The sequence below is a fragment of the Microcebus murinus genome, chromosome 4, assembly GCF_040939455.1.
Source record: "Microcebus murinus isolate Inina chromosome 4, M.murinus_Inina_mat1.0, whole genome shotgun sequence".
Classification (NCBI taxonomy): domain Eukaryota; kingdom Metazoa; phylum Chordata; class Mammalia; order Primates; family Cheirogaleidae; genus Microcebus; species Microcebus murinus.
Window position 1 is genome coordinate 45,894,537 of NC_134107.1, and position 16,909 is coordinate 45,911,445.

At 34.0% G+C, this 16,909-nt stretch overlaps 1 protein-coding gene across 27 annotated transcripts in view; it reads left to right on the forward strand.

The window, feature by feature from the left end:
* SOX6 (SRY-box transcription factor 6) overlaps positions 1-16,909 on the forward strand; it is a 631,508-nt gene that overhangs the window by 230,361 nt on the left and 384,238 nt on the right. For all 27 annotated transcript variants that reach the window (XM_076002133.1, XM_012780692.3, XM_012780698.3 and 24 more), the window contains one exon: positions 14,105-14,345. In XM_076002133.1, coding sequence (XP_075858248.1) covers positions 14,105-14,345 — 241 coding nt within the window. The remainder of the gene's footprint in view (positions 1-14,104; positions 14,346-16,909) is intronic.

Below are 16,909 nucleotides of genomic sequence, written 5' to 3' on the forward strand. Positions count from 1 at the left end.
AAATACTAGATATTTGCACATATATTGATTGAATTGATCTTCACAACAACTCTTCAAGAAAAATGTGTTGTCCCTAATATTATAGATGGGAACATAGAAGCTCAGAGATTTAAGTAACTTCTTAAGTTCACAAATCTAGTAAGTAAGAGGTCTAGGATTTAAAACCCTACTCTAGGCCAGGTGCAGTGACTCATACCTGTAATCCTAGGACTTTGGCAGGCCAAGGTGGGAGGATCACTTTAGGCCAGGAGTTCAAGACCAGCCTGAACACGATCATGAGGCCCTGCCTCTACAAAAATAAAAAAAACTATCCAAGTGTGGTGGTGTGCATCTATAGTTCCAGCTACGAGGGAGGCTGAGAAAGGAGGATCACCTGAACCCAGGAGTTCAAGGATACAGTGAGCTATGATTGTGCCACTGCACTCCAGCCTGGGCAGCAGAGTGAGACCCTGTCTAACAAAACAAGCAAACAAACAAATCCAGACTCTTAAATTTTTCTGCTATATCACACTTGTCCTTCTGACAATAGCTTCTGTTAAGACTCTTAGCAATTCTCCAGTTCAGGCACCATGGATGCAAATAAAGATTTGATTTTGAAGAAATCTAAAATGCTAATACATTAGGCGTGATAAATGTAAAAGTCTTTCAGGGTTCCCTCTTACTCAATTTTGGGAAATTGTGACGTGAAGGTGGTGCTTATGTGGGAAGAAAAAACAGAACCAGATAAATAATGCAGAATTCTTTCCTATAACAAACAAAATAGATTGGAAAAACTAGAAGTTCTGTAGCTTGGTAGGTATGCAAATAGGTACTTGGTAAAGAATCCCTTAGCATGCAAGACAACGGGTAGTCATACTTGTCTTTTATAATGATAACTCAAACAATTCTGTGCAATGATTCATGGAAACAATTGGATTCTCATGTTCTCCTGGAGCTGTTTATGATAATATGTTACCAGCAAATGCGAGTGAGAAATTTAAAGCAAATAGCTTTAAGAAAGGGAGGGGGTGGTGGAGGTAGGGAAGGAGACATACAAGCTAGCAGCACTTCAGTTATTTGTGAAATCAGACTATTTGGTGTGTATAAAAAATGTGGAAATTTGACTCAATGGTGAAAACCTTTCTTCAGCTTTCATAGACAAATACAATTGATGAAAATTCATAATCCTTATATATGGGCCTTTTGTATTTCTTTTCCCCAGAAGTTAGGATATGTATAATGTTAAATAGCAGTCAGATTTTAAGAGACTATCTAAATTACTCTGCTTTCCCTGAAATCAACCTTTGATGGGTAGTGTGTTAAATACATCCTGTTCAAGCTCCTCATCTTGTTTTCCCTCAAGACTATCCTCAACACCTACTTTTATAGTGAAGCAGCTCCACTTGTGTCTGATGTGTCTGGTATGGCTTCTTTGGTCAGAGCTGGAAGGTAGAAATTGGATCTCATATTTCTCAGGGCCTTGAAATGAATGGGCAGTGACATTCTTATTTTATTTCATGATTGTATAATAATATAATTAAATGTTGATCATCAAGGCTAACCAGAAAAAACATGCTAGGAAAAGCATGGATAGCTAACAACCAATAAATATTAATATTTGTTAGAAAAGTACTGTGTAAAAACTACAGTAAGCCTCCAAACCTTGTGTACCAATAGCTTTAACTACTTCCTTAACCAATTTTGTTGTCAAACTGCCCAGCATGAGAGTCAAATGGATTTGTTAGAGGATTACTTGCTCCACTTTTCTCTCTCTCTCTCTCTTTTTTTTTACAATCGTTAGTTAATAATTAAATACCTCCAACTCTAGAAGTGGAAGCGAAGGAATACATAAAAACAGTAAATCCTTGGACTAAGTTCTGATTAAATGACTGTTTAGAAAATCTAACTGGAATATCCAAAATAAAATTCTACAGGAAAGGTTTAAATTAGTAAAGAATAATTCAAATGACGATGGAAAAAATAGTTAACAATTTATTTAATTTAGATTTCAGAAACCTTTAATGCTAATAGTATCTTCCCTGGCATTAGACCACCTGAGTTCAAATTCTGCTTTCTGTGTTTACTAGGTATAACCTTAGGCAAGTTTTTATATTTTATTTCATTTTTTAAATTTCAGAAAATTACGGGGCACAGAGGTTTTGATTACTTGTTTTGCTTTTGCGCAGTTTGAGTCAAAGTTACAAGTGTGCCCATCACCAAGGTAGTGTGCATTGTACCCATAGATGTAAGTTTACCCCTTCCCTCCTTCCCCCCTACCTACATGATTTCTGTTGATTTTTACTACCATATTTGCACAAGGGTGTTGATCAATTAGTTCCAATTTAATTGTGAGTACATGTGGTGTTTGTTTTTCTATTCTTGTGATATATCGCTTAGAAGAATGGTCTCTAGTTCCATCCAGGTTGTTACAAAAGGTATTAATTCACCATTTTCTTATAGCTGCTTAGTACTCCATGGTATGCATATACCACATTTTATTAATTCACTCATGAATTGATGGGCACCTGAGTTGATTCCACATATTTGCAATTGTGAATTGTGCTGCAATAAACATTTGAGTGCATGTGTCTTTTTGATAAAATGACTTTTTCTTTGGGTAAATACGCTATGGTGGGATTGCTGGATCAAATGGTAAATCTACTTTTAGTTCTTTGAAGTATCTCCATATTTTCATAGAGGTTGTACTACTTTGCAGTCCCAACAAAAGTGTTCCCTTCTCTCCACATCCATGCCAGCATCTGTTGTTTTGGGACTTTTTGATAAAAGCCATTCTCACTGGGGTTAGGTGATATCTCATTGTGGTTTTGATTTGTATTTCCCTGATGATTAGAGACTTTGAGCATTTTTTCATATGTTTATTGACCATTAGTGTATCTTCTTTTGAACAGTTTTTGTTCATATTTTTTGCCTACTTTTTTATGGGGTGGTTTGATTTTTTCTTGCTGATTTGTTTGAGTTATTTATAGATTCTGATTATCAACTGTTTATCAGGTATATAGCATGCAAATATTTTCTCCCATTCTGTTGTCTATTCACTCTATTGATTGTTTGCTTGGTTATACAGAAGCTTTTTAGTTTAATCAAGTCCCATTTGTTAATTTTTGTTTTTGCTGTGATTGTCTTTGGTGTCTTCTTCATAAATTCTATTTTTTTTTTTTTTTTTTTTTTTTGAGACAGAGTCTCGCTTTGTTGCCCAGGCTAGAGTGAGTGCCGTGGCGTCAGCCTAGCTCACAGCAACCTCAAACTCCTGGGCTCCAGTGATCCTTCTGCCTCAGCCTCCCGGGTAGCTGGGACTACAGGCATGCGCCACCATGCCCGGCTAATTTTTTATATATATATCAGTTGGCCAATTAATTTCTTTCTATTTATAGTAGAGACGGGGTCTCACTCTTGCTCAGGCTGGTTTCGAACTGCTGACCTTGAGCAATCCGCCCGCCTCGGCCTCCCAAGAGCTAGGATTACAGGCGTGAGCCACAGCGCCCGGCCCATAAATTCTATTTTTTTAATAAAGAGTTTTGTGCCTTGGTTTACTTATCAGTAAATAGGGATAATGACATTATCTAACTCCTAGAGTTGCTTTTAAAACTAAATGAGATGATACATGTAGCAATGCTTAGCACAGTGACCGATACTTTCTAAGCTTCTAGTAAAAACCATCTATGTATCTTTTCAACTATCTCTGTAATATCCATCCATTCATCCATCCACCCATCTATCTTTCAATCTTTTTAATATTTCTGACAACATAGATTGATGATATTTTTTGCCATGAAATATGTAGAACTTCTAAAATATGAGATGAATTTAATTGGCCAATGTGTGTGAGCAGAGGAGACACCCTGAAAACCAATGTATATACAGAGATCTAGAAGCTCTATTTTAAATATTCTTTCATGGCTACTTTTTTATGGTTAAATATAATTCCCTAGATTTATCTCTTCCTATTCACTTAATAATATCTAAATAATTTGGCAATATTTAAAGATCATTTTCTTTGTCTAAAACATTGTACTAGGTATTGTGGGAATACAGAAAGGCCTAGAGTTCTGTTCTTGTCCTTGAAAAATTTGGTTGGGAGTACTTATAATTATATCATGTCAAAAAATATCATGTATTTTTAAAAGATTATGTGAGGTAATATTCACTAAGTGTTGAATGAGTGGTATAAAAGATAATGTCTTGGAGCACTTACTAGAAGTGATTAGAAGAGTGGTGGATCATAGTTACCTGGAATAATCCAAGCTGGTTTCCTAGTGATAAGAAAGGAAACTGTGGGAAATGGAGAGAGGGAGAGCAAAGCCTGGGAAACAACAATAAGTGAAGTTTGAGTATGTCAGTCTAGTTAGAGTAGAAGGTTAAAGTGAAGATAAGTTCAGAAAGATTGTTTGGTCTGGGTGGAGGGCCTTGAATTGGGTTTTAGCTTTACTCTGCCATCAGGGGAGAGTCATTGTTGGTTGTTGATCTGAAGAGTGGCTTGATAAAGAGGGTGGTGGTAAGACTGATTTGGAGTGGGGAGATACTGAAATTAGGGAAACTAGAGTATGTTGTATGAGTTTGGGTATGGGGTGTAAAAAAGCCCTGTACCAAGGTGATTATGAGTATAGTAAAAAAGATGAGCATGAGAAACATTATTAAGAAAGTGTTGATGGAACTGAATGACAGGCTGGCAATGAGGAGCAAGGATACAAAAGAGGAGATGGATACAGTGTTTATGTTTTTGAACCTGGGTGATTGTGAGAATGATACTCCTCTGTGTATTAATGAATGAGAGAAGGTATTGAGGAAAATGATAGACTCTGGTTTTAGGTTGTTTAATATGAAATTGCAGAGTATGTCTTGGTATAAATATTTCACAATCATTTGAGGACTATTGTATTTCGGGAGATAAGAGAGAATGTAATGTTGGGGATACAGAAATAATAATCATATGACTTAGATGTTAAGTGATGCGATGTTTGGGAGAAAGAGTATAGAGAAAGAATAATGTTTAGGTTGAAAGCATTAACATGTGAGTGGTATTTTCTGTGATTATCTATTCACTTTAATTTAAAACAATACTCTATTTGCTCATCTCTCCCTGTCTGACTTTTCTTCCCCTTTTTTCCCCAATATACACTGCTCTGTGACCTGGGGATCCCGTAATGAACAAGACAAAGATGATCCCTGTCCTCATGGTACATATAGAAAAGCTAATTTTTTTATTAGACATAATCTTTTAATGATTTCTCTTTTCCCCCCATTTCCATAAGCTTTTGATAATATCCATGAAACCATTTATCTCCCAGGGTCTAGAAAGTGTTCTCTGACAGGAGGTTTCTTTTTCTTCCTCTTGTTGATACTTTTTATTGTTACTATATTGTAAGCAATATTCTATAGGAGTTAAATTACCTACCACTGAAATTTTAAAAATACTGATTCCAGTCCCTTTTGCCTGGGAGGTTTTTATTGTATTAAGCTTTTAAGTGTAAGGTATCTTGAAAAAAAAGTTTATTATATCGCTTGAAAGTTGTAAGAGCAAGGAAAAAAAATGTTTTCCTATGACAGTCTTATTTATTACATCCAAACACTTCTCTCAGTGATGTGAAATTTATCTCAAATCACAATAAAACTCGCAACTAGATATTAGTCTTCCCGTTTCTCCTATTTCTCTCTATCCTTATTCTGCTTCTGATTTAGCCACAAAGTTCACCCAATGTCTTCATCTCACTCTTTCATCTACCCTTCCCTAATAAAATGGAGAAATGGAAGAGGAATGCCATGCAAGATTGGCCAGTTCAGATTGATGTAGGATGAAAACATCATTCTAAGGAATGAAATATCAGATTACCAATGTCTGAATTTGTATTTGTGTTGTAAGACTCACGCTCAGGAAATCTTGTGCTGTTGATTGTCCTCAGTTCATTCCATATTTACCCTGGTGCAGTGCTTTCCCCTCCCCCACCAAACTGGTCAACTTTTGTGTTATGTGATTATAAATGATATTATTTAGAACAGAGGTATCAGATAAAAAAGAAATATCAGGTATTAGCTGTATGGCATACTTTTCTGATAAAAAAGAAGGGTGTTATTGATGAAAGAAAAACATCCCTATATGGGGAGTATTTTGAGAATGATGAGAAAGAGTTTTTGCTATATTGGAAGGAATGATGTAAATTTGAATGTTTTAAATCTTTAGTTAGATAGATATAAAATATAATCACTTTTCTGAGAGAGCTTTTAAAATGCAGTTTGTTTGGAGCGTTATCTATATTAATGGTATTCATTTTTATTTGTATCTTAAGAATTTTCAGAGTGTGAGAGAACCATGTCAAATTTTCAATCCCTTAATGCTAACTCAGCTTGGGTTACTTAGATCACCTTGGTAATGGGCCAATCTGGTCACCAAATTTGGACAAGAATTCCAGATTCTGAGTGTCTCAAAAATAGTTCTGGATATGTACCCTATCCTTGGTTATTTTTCTAAACTTATATAGAGATACTAAATTACATTGTGAGGTAAATTTTCAATTTCAAAAATATAGGCTACTTTAGAAGAAAAAAATAAAGCGTAGCTTCTACTTTTAAGGAAAATTAAGACAAAAACTTTTGAGATTGGATCTGACCTGTCTTTTTCACCCTACAGAAAGGTTTGTAGGCCAGAAAGAAATCTCTGAAAGAGAAGTTTTTATAATGGACATGCTGCTGACATACACTTACTGCTATCATTTTAAATGGCAGTGATATAATTTATAGGCCTTTGTGATATGTCTGGAAAGTTGTAGTGCTCTTATTGGTATTTGTACTCATTTTTGATGAATTGGTCTTTCTTGTTTTTCATTTTTATTTAATGTAAGACTAATAACTCTTATTGTTAAATAACATAAAATTGCATCATAGCATTCAGTATTAAAATGCACTTCTTTTTGGGGGAAGCCAGATAGATGTGTTTACTCTGTAGAGAGATTTAGATTTGATTTTTTGTTTTCTTCATGGTAATTATGTTTGCACTTTGCTGATCACTAGTTGTGCATTATTACAATGGAAGGTGACAATTTGATTGTCTTCAATTGGAGAAACAAGTAATTTTATATTCACCAAGCTGTCAGGTAACACTAACTCACAGTACTAAGAGCTCCTGGCAATGCAGCTTGGCACCTATATTTAACTGCTTTGATGCTTGTGTAACCTCTGCTGAATCAGAAATACTTTGCCTGCTGGAAATGGTTTTCAGGGCTGTACAATGAGGTTTTCATTAAGTAGACAAACTGAAAATGAACTGCAAAGCCGTGGTTGTTTCTCTCCTCCCCTTTCACCTTCTCCCCTCCTCCCTTCCATCCTCTTATCCTCCCTCTCTTCTTTCTCGCTCCCTCCCTTCCTTCTCTCTTTCTTCTTTTTCTTTGTATAGAAACCTGAATTTATGCCTTATTTCATTACATGAAAGAGAGATATTACTGGACTGCTTTATTTAGCTAAAGGAGAACTTCAGAGATTGGCTTCTTTACATGATTTTGTTCAGTGTTACCATTTGTGAATTTTCATATTTTGAAACAATCTATATGCATCAATTTTCATTTTTCTCTTTTTTTCTGGCAATATTAAAGAGTGAAAATAGAGGTAAGAATGGAAAAGTATACAGTGGTAGTTTCCTGTACTTTCTTTCTGAGAAGTTATTGTTCTGGTTTATGGCTTTTGTTAATAATTGGATAAGATATCCTGTAATTGGGCTTCCATATTAGTGGATCAGTTTCGAGCTGACAAAGAAATGCCTGTTATTAACTTTAAAAATTATGGTTCTCATTTCATGTGAAGAGGAGATTCAAAGTGAACATATATAAATAAATTCATTCTGCCATTATTTTAGACAGCTTTCTTTCACTCAAGCCACATAGAGGTCTTTCAATTGAGCTATAAAGTCATTGTGCTTGATTAAAATCCTCTAAGTTAGTCTATATTTATGCAAGTCATTGTTTGGTTTTGCTTTTTTCGTTAAGTCACAGATTTTATTTATAAACTATGGGCCTGGCTTTCCAACAAGTTACTGGTAGATAAACTGTGTGAAAACTCAATATTATTTCTATGAAGCAAAAAGTATAGATAGAGGTTACATGAAGTCAAGTTGTTTTGATCCCAGGAAGAAACTAGATACTCAGGGACACATGTAATAATTATAGATTTTCCATAGGCAGTCAGTCATTAGGCTGGTTGCCTGTCTCTTCCAGCAAATACTAACCAATTAGACAGAGGTGGTTACGTGATGTAACATTATCAGGAGAAACAATTCATGAGTCAAAGCATTCCAAGACATATGAGCTCTAGTCCAAAGAACAGTCTTAAGCTATATAAAGTGACAGTAATATTGTCAGCTAAATATAAACTCTAGAAACACAAACTTTGATGACCTGAGAAGAATCTGTTCCAGGTAGATCCTGTTTTGTAAAAGAACCTCAGAGGGCCTTTGGAGACAATTTTGGTGTTTTGGTGTGAAAAATTAGAAGACTTAGAAAAGTCAAAACCCATTAATTTAAGTCCTTTTTCTTAGACATACTTCAAGAACTTCAAGTATATTTCATTTGCTTCATCTCTATTGATTTGACAGCTAACTCAAATCAGTGAGTTTTCTTCTGCAAGTATTGCGTCTATGTGTTACCATATATATTCTGAAAAGCTACTACAAGCTGTAGAAGACAGGTTTATAACTTTCCAAAATAGTTCTGAAAGCAGTTACCTTGTTTTTCCCTGAATTTTTTAAATCATATATTAAACAGATGGAAGAAAAAGAAAAATCTGGCAGAATTCCAGGGAAGTTTGGAGGTAGAATGGGGGAGAGGAGGTGGTAGTGCTGTATAAAATAATACAAAGAATCGGTAACAACCCTCAGACTTTATTAGAATGAAACAGGGAAAGTTTTAAGAGATGCCCTCATTTTAATGTCCAGAATTAGGGTGTATTTTGCAACCCTCCCCTCCCTAAGATCTTTAAATGTGGGAATTAAGAGATACAAGAAGAAGGTTTTTTAAATCGTATTTTGCGCCAGGCTGGGTAGACTAGCATCCTTTGTAGGGGGTTCTGGGTATTGTGCATTTTGTCAGCTGAACATATCTGGTACTCATGTTCCTTAAACTGAGAGCCACTGTGTTATATTTTTGGAAAATTAGTTGTTTATTTCTCAGTATCAGATCAAATGCAGCATTAAATTAAGAGCGATTTATCTGACTGAAATAAGTCTACCTTGGTAGCCTGGGGCTGAGCTACAAAAATAAACGTGAATGTTGCCATCAAATTTTTATTTGTTTATTTTTTATTAAGTAAACCAACTATTAAAATGTTGCTTTATATTAAAAACAAGACTTCTTTTGAATAAATGTAACACACCTAAAAAGTGAATGCCATTTGATAATAATTGTAAAAATAATGAAAATATTTTACAAAATCAGGTTTAAAATATTGTTTCAATGATTTCAGTGGCTCTTTTGAATAGTTATGTAAGTCCCAAATGATAGTTCTAAAAGATGAGTTCTTTCCAAGTAATAATTTAAAAAAAATGTAATTTGAGTGATTATGCCTTCTGAGAAAGTTTAAAAATTGAAGGTTGTTTTAAAATAATCCTAACTTTTAAATATATACAAATAACTGGTTTTTAAAAAAACAATAATATCAAATCAGAAAGATTATAGAAAATGTGATATTCTGAGAGAGAGGACTTAGACTGTGTACATATCCAGTATCCTCATCATTTTATAAAGTCTTGTGCTAACTAATTTTGATTTCTTATTGAAGAACAGAAAATAAATTTACTGTCTGAGTAAGTCTGTAATGGGCTGAACATTCATTTATTATACTGGCATTTTGTAATAAAATAATTATCACCTTTCTAGAGGCATTCTACTGACTTCCTAGAGAATATTATCAGTTATGGGAAGCTTTATCACCAACAATCTCATTTTCAAAAGTCCTAAGCCTGGAGTTCTTCCCAATGGCCTGGCATCCTGGGAATTCACTTGATCTATTGGGCAGAGACATTTCAAACCCAGGGAACATATGATGGGAATTTAGTTTTATATGTCCCAAAGATATTTAATTCTCCTTGGAGGTTTTACTTGATAATAGCTATGCCCCAGAAAACCATCTTGTTTAACCAATGTGATAAGTTGACAATGTAGTTTTTCTCTCTGATTATAATGTACTCTGTGTAGTCAATACACTAGTACCATGTGAGTGTAATTTCCTCTTTTATTTTATCTCCAATGCACTGTATTATAAATAAACAGTTAAAAAAAACACCAAACAAATCTGTTGCATCTCCTTTTAAGATTGTACCACTGTAGACACTTGTTCTAGTAAAGTAGAATTGGGCGCATTTGATTGCATTTAAATTTTTCATGCTTCAGCAGTTTGGCTGGGAGCACAGTAAAGAAAAATCCCATGAGCGAGGATAGTTTAGAATAATAGAACTTGATTTTGTGTATTATAGCGGCAACATTTGCGCTGCTTTAGTTAGGGTTGTGTCAGCACTTCCATTATAAACCCCTGTTTTCAGGGGGTATAACTAGGGAGATTTTTTTAAAAATACAAATTAAAAAAACAATTCATTTGAATGATTTTTAAGTTATAATAGTGCAAAAATAAAACAAAGTAAAGTCACACAGAAATCGACCATTTCTAAAGGATTTTGATTTTCTTTTGCTTATTAGTTGTCTATTCCAGAAGCTAAAGTAAGGTGCTATTCTAATATATTGGGGTGAAAATTTTTATAATGGAAAATTACTTAAATGAGCATGAAAATAAGAGTAAGTATCCCACATGACATTTTAAAGCATGGATATATTTGAGTTTTTAAAGGAGAGTAGCTATGGTGCTGTGGTTATAGTAAAGGAATTACCAAAAGCCAAGTGTCTTTGTAGCTTCTTGAATATAGTTTAGTTGGTTTAGTACAATGTTTTAAAAGGGAAAGTTAAAGTAAAGAAATGAATGAGATATAATCCGCAAATCGAAGGATTATTTAATAAAGTGGTTGTGTAAAAAATAGTAAATAAAATCTAATAATCAGTAAACCTAATATTTATTTAATAAACTATATTAAAAATAATTTTTGCACATTTTACTTTTAAAAAAACAACAAAAGCACCACCCAAAACAAAACACAATAAAACCAGCAATAAAAAACAAACCTGAAGAAAAAAAAGTAACAGTTTTATCAAAAGGAAATGCTCAAGGAAAATTCCTTGCTGAAAGAACAAAAATAATCTTTTTCTCTGCTAACAACATACTTGAGAACTAGAATAAAGTATACCCAATAAATGAAAACAAATGTGATTTGGAAAAGTATTCTTGGAACAAAATGTTCAAAGTTGAGTATGCCTTCCTTGTTTGTCCTTACCTCCCCCCTTTCCTTTTCTCCTAATGATGGTGTGAACTGAGGATGAACAGTCAGATTTAAAATTACTTTTTTATTTGGCAGCCTACCTTTTATTTGCAACCTCGACACACATTTGTATTTATAGATGCAAAATAAAAAACAAATTGTGTGATGTTATAAATAGGTAGCTTCCCTGAATGGTCACTGAAGGAATCACCAGAAGACTGTTGATGAAGGAGAGGTGAAGCCTTTCCTCACTAATTGTATTCAGCGTGTAATTTCTAAACTTCCCTCTGAATTTTGATTTTCAATTAACACTCCCCATTTGAAGATAATTTTCTATTTAATGTAATTGCAGGAAATAATTTATTGGCTGATTAAGACTGAGGACCCAGCCTTCCTTAAGAAAACACTCTAACAAACCAGCCTTTAAACTCAACTCATAGCTTTGGACAGATTTAGTCTATTTTTACAGCTGCATGGTTGTGTTTTAATTAGGATTGTGCACTATTGTTCACTGGTGCAGTTACAGTTGAAATTATTCTTAAGAGACTGTTTTCATTTTGGGTTTTGTCATGATTAATTTATACTAATGCAAAAATCACAGATATTGCTATTGGAAAGAGCCAATTCACTTCATAATAGGATGTTTGTTGGGGGAGCTAAAGTCACTTTGAGTTTTGGATTATGACTTTCAATTGTATTTAACTGTTTAAAAAACCGAAAGTAAACTCATTCTTTTGTTTTTATGTGAGTGATTACATTATTGATACTGTCATTATCTGAACTATGCAAACACTGTTGTTGTTTGTGGCAAGCTCTTGATAAACTTGCAGAACAGTTGTAGTGTGCCTGGTTTTACTATAGTAGTTATGGGGCCAGTAAAGTAAGTTCTAAAGTGATTCTTGTATACTAAGAGACATCCTTTGGCTATCATTTTCCAAATTGTGTATACATTTTTCCACTTGTTAGTATTGACATAAATTGCTGAAGAATATATTTATCTGATATTTTCATATAGTACTCTTGAGAATATTTAGTTTCTTTCTTCTCACAGAAAATGTAGGCATTTTTCTGCACTCCATTTTCCCCATTTTATTTTCTAGTATCAAGTCTAACAGATAAAATTTTTATTATTTGTAGAATGATTATTATAAGTAGGTATCAGCATTTTAATATGTTTCAAAGCACTTCAAAAGCCTGTAATACTTTTATTTAGAACTGTGCATAATTAGATTAGCTGATCTTATATTAATTTTTTTCACTGTAGGATACTAAATCTGAGCCCCCTCATTAATTGTGAGAAATTTAGCATTAGCTGTTAAATCCTATGTGAAACATGGGCTGCTACATAAAAACTACTGTTTAAATTGGAATTAACTTAATTATTTTTCTTTGCACTTGATATTTCCTTCACTGCAATATTCATGAAAGCATGTGACAGATTTGTAAATTTAACTGTTAATCTCAGATTTCTAGACCCTTTAATCAGTATTTATTTGTCTGTAGAAACAGTACTAGCAAGTTAATGATTTGCTAATTTGAAAAATGCTCATGTGGTTTCCTATGTTAACTGATTTGTGCATTTTTTAAAAAAATGGTATGAAATCAATTAATGTTAAAGAGCAATTAAGGTGGAGATTTTATTCCTTTCATTACACAGCAGTTTTGGAGCTAAAGATGCAATAAACTAAAACAATCTAAAGTTTTGGAAAAAATACACAATTGCTTCTTCTGTTAAGTTATACATTTTAGTGGTTTTATTTCTAACCATTTTGCTAAGAAATCCATTTTGATAAAATGATATTCTGTAAAAGTTTTGAAATTCTGTTTAATAATCATGGTTTTCTCATTTTATTTGAAAGCATAGACTGGAGATCTTATTTTGTAGAGTAGTTGATGTTTATTTGTGGGTACATAAATGAATGTTCTGTATTGTTTTGGGAAATTTTAAGTAATATGCATAGGAGGCATTTTATTATTTTCATAATAAATGATTTGAATCTTGTATTTGCTTTCTAATATAAAATAGTCATATAGCTATTTCAGATAATTCAAATGCTGCAAAATTACCTTAAGACTGATGTAAAAGTATCAGCCACTCTCTCAATTAATATGTCACTTAAAAGTTAAGTTACAGCAGTTGACATATCTTGAAGGTCTCTAGAAAAGCATTGGATAGCACTAAGTGGTGTTAGTCTTAACCCTCATAGTAAAAGGTGTAAACTAATGTCAGGACCAGATTTACTTAGGACTTTCATGATGGATTATTTACTCTCCTGATTATATTTTTCTACATAGACTTCTTTTGTTCCTACATAAACCATAGGAGAAATTTGGATTTTGTGCTTTCAACTCATCCTGTAAACTGGCTCGTTTGCCAGGTCATTCATTTATTTTTTTCATTTCTAACCATCAACCTGATTACACTCAAGAAGTTTATGATCTAGTTAGGAGAACTGGAAAGAAAAATATACACATACATACACTGTACATTATGAAAACTTGTTCTATAAAAATTTCATTTGTGGATTGGTAAGAGAAAAATATGGAACAATTACTAGGAAGACGTTTGCTGAGTTAAAAGCAAAGAGGGAAAGCAAGGCAGATAAACCAAGAGTTCTTTTTTGGTGGTTTAGAGTAGAGCATAAATATCTCTAAAGTTAAAGAACTTTTATTTTTTCCTGAATTAGTCAAATGCCAAGAGATGGTTTACTATTTTGTCATTGACAGCTCTTTTTAATTCATACTGTTTTCCTTCTTCTGCAGAAGAATGTCTTCCAAGCAAGCCACCTCTCCATTTGCCTGTGCAGCGGATGGAGAGGAAGCGATGACCCAGGATTTGACCTCAAGGGAAAAGGAAGAGGGCAGTGATCAACACATGGCCTCCCATCTGCCTCTGCACCCCATAATGCACAACAAACCTCACTCTGAGGAGCTACCAACACTTGTCAATACCATTCAACAAGATGCTGACTGGGACAGTGTTCTGTCATCTCAGCAAAGAATGGTAAGCTTTTAAAATCTGGCCACTGTTAACTAAGTGTGTTTCTTAGTATGTCCTCATTATAAACAAGTGTTTTAGGGAAGCTCAAAATACATGGCATTAGAGTTATTCATGTTTAGGTTATGAAATAACTTCCTGGTAAGTACCACTAATATACTAGTAACTGGGAAAAGTTGAAAAATGTTTGTGATTTAGTTTATGCCCATTATTGGATCAGCTTGTCAAAAGGTATTTGATTTAATTTTTTTAGGGGGGGGGGGAAAGTTGGTTATCTTATTCTCAGAATCCCTGAATTTAAGCTGGATAAATTGGTAACATCACAAAATAGGATGATCAAATAAAGTATACCTATGTATTAATATTGAAAAATTAAGCAAATATGTCTGTGTGAATGAGGTCATATAGTGAATTATCATCAATGAGGAAATGCAGTTATTTATCATTTTTAATGGTTATTCTTGATTTATAATAAAGCTTTTCTCACTTATGTGCCTATATATTAATTTCTAAAGAACATGCAAAGCTCCTGAGTATCAGTCAGACTGCAGTTTTCTCTAAAAGTAGAAACAACAACATCAAATACATGCAGTGCAGTAGCCAGCTTTCCCATGTTAAATTCCATCTCTAACCACCTAAACAGAAACCATAGTAAGTGACATTATCTTGTTTAAAGCAAAAATATTCAATTTTTTAGAATCTAGAAGAGACCAAAACCTTAATAATTTTATTAGATTAGAAATTTGAAACCCTGTTTTGCATTTTGTAACTTTTCACTAACCAAAAGTTAAGTTAATGAAAAATATTTTAAGTGGGCACTGAGGAAATTTTTATTCCTTAATAAAAATAAGGTAATATTTAAAATGCTTTTATTACTAATAACAATTTAAATTCTTACTAAATGCTTAATGTCTCAGAGCCTTAATTCAATAATTTATGGAGGCAGACATTTTTCTTTTTCAGATAATTTTGCAGACACAGCCAGTGCCCTGAGCAGTAGGTGAGAAATAGAGAATTGGAAGATAAATAGTTCTAGATTAATTTTAGTTTTTTTTTTTTTTTTTTTTTTATTTTGGCATATTATGGGGGTACAGATTTTAAGGTTTCAATAAATGCCCATTCCCCCCCCTCAAAAGTCTGAGTCTCCATCATGACCATCCCCCAGATGGTGCACATCTCACTCACTATGTATGTATATACCCGCCCCCCTCCCCCCTCCCACCTGCCCAATACCCTATTACTGTAGCACCTATGTGTCTACTTAGGTGCTACTCAGTTAATACCAGTTTGCTGGAGAATATATCTGGTGCTTGTTTTTCCATTCTTGGGATACTTCACTTAGTAGTATGGGTTCCAGCTCTAACCAGGAAAATATAAGGTGTGCTATATCACCATTGTTTCTTAGAGCTGAATAGTACTCCATGGTGTACATATACCACATTTTATTAATCCATTCTTTGATTGATGGGCACTTGGGCTGTTTCCACAGCCTTGCAATTATGAATTGTGCTGCTATAAACATTCGAGTGCAGGTGTCTTTTTTGTAGAGTGTCACTGGATCATTTGGGTAGATGCCCAGCAATGGGATTGCTGGATCAAATGGTAGATTCACTTGGATCGCTTTAAGGTATCTCCATATTGCTTTCCACAGAGGTTGAACTAGTTTGCAGTCCCACCAGCAGTGTAGGAGTGTTCCTCTCTCTCCGCAACCACGCCAGCATTTATTGTTTGGAGATTTTTTGATAAAGGCCATTCTCAATGGGGTTAAGTGATATCTCATTGTGGTTTTGATTTGCATTTCCCTGATGATTAGAGATGTTGAGCATTTCTTCATATGTTTGTTGGCCATTCTTCTGTCTTCTTTAGAAAAATTTCTGTTCAAGTCCTTTGCCCACTTTTTAATGGGGTTATTTGATTTTTTCTTCCTAATTTTCGTGAGTTCTAAGTATATTCTAGTTATCAGTCCCTTATCGGATGCATAGGATGCAAAAATTTTCTCCCATTCTGTAGGCTGTCTGTTTACTTTCATGACTATTTCTTTGGCTGTGCAGAAGCTTTGTAGTTTGATCATGTCCCATTTATTTATTTTTGTTGCTGCTGTGATTGCCTTTGGGGACTTCTTCATAAACTCTTTGCCCAGGCCGATGTCTAGGAGAGTGTTTCCAACTTTTTCCTCTAGAGTTCTAATAGTTTCATATCTTAGGTTTAAGTCTGTTATCCAGCGTGAGTTGGTTTTTGTGAGAGGTGAAAGGTGTGGGTCCTGTTTTAGCCTTCTACAGGTGGCTATCCAGTTTTCCCAGCACCATTTATTGAAGAGGGATTCTTTTCCCCAGCGTATGTTTTTGTCTGCTTTGTCAAAGATGAGATGGCTATATGAGGATGGTTTTATATCAGGATTCTCACATCTGTTCCACTGGTCAATATTCCTGTTTTTGTGCCAATACCATATTGTTTTAATTACTACAGCTTTGTAGTATAGTTTGATATCTGGCATATTAATGCCTCCCATTTTGTTTTTGTTGCCTAGAATTGCTCTTGATATTCGGGGTCTTCTTTGGTTCCATACGAAG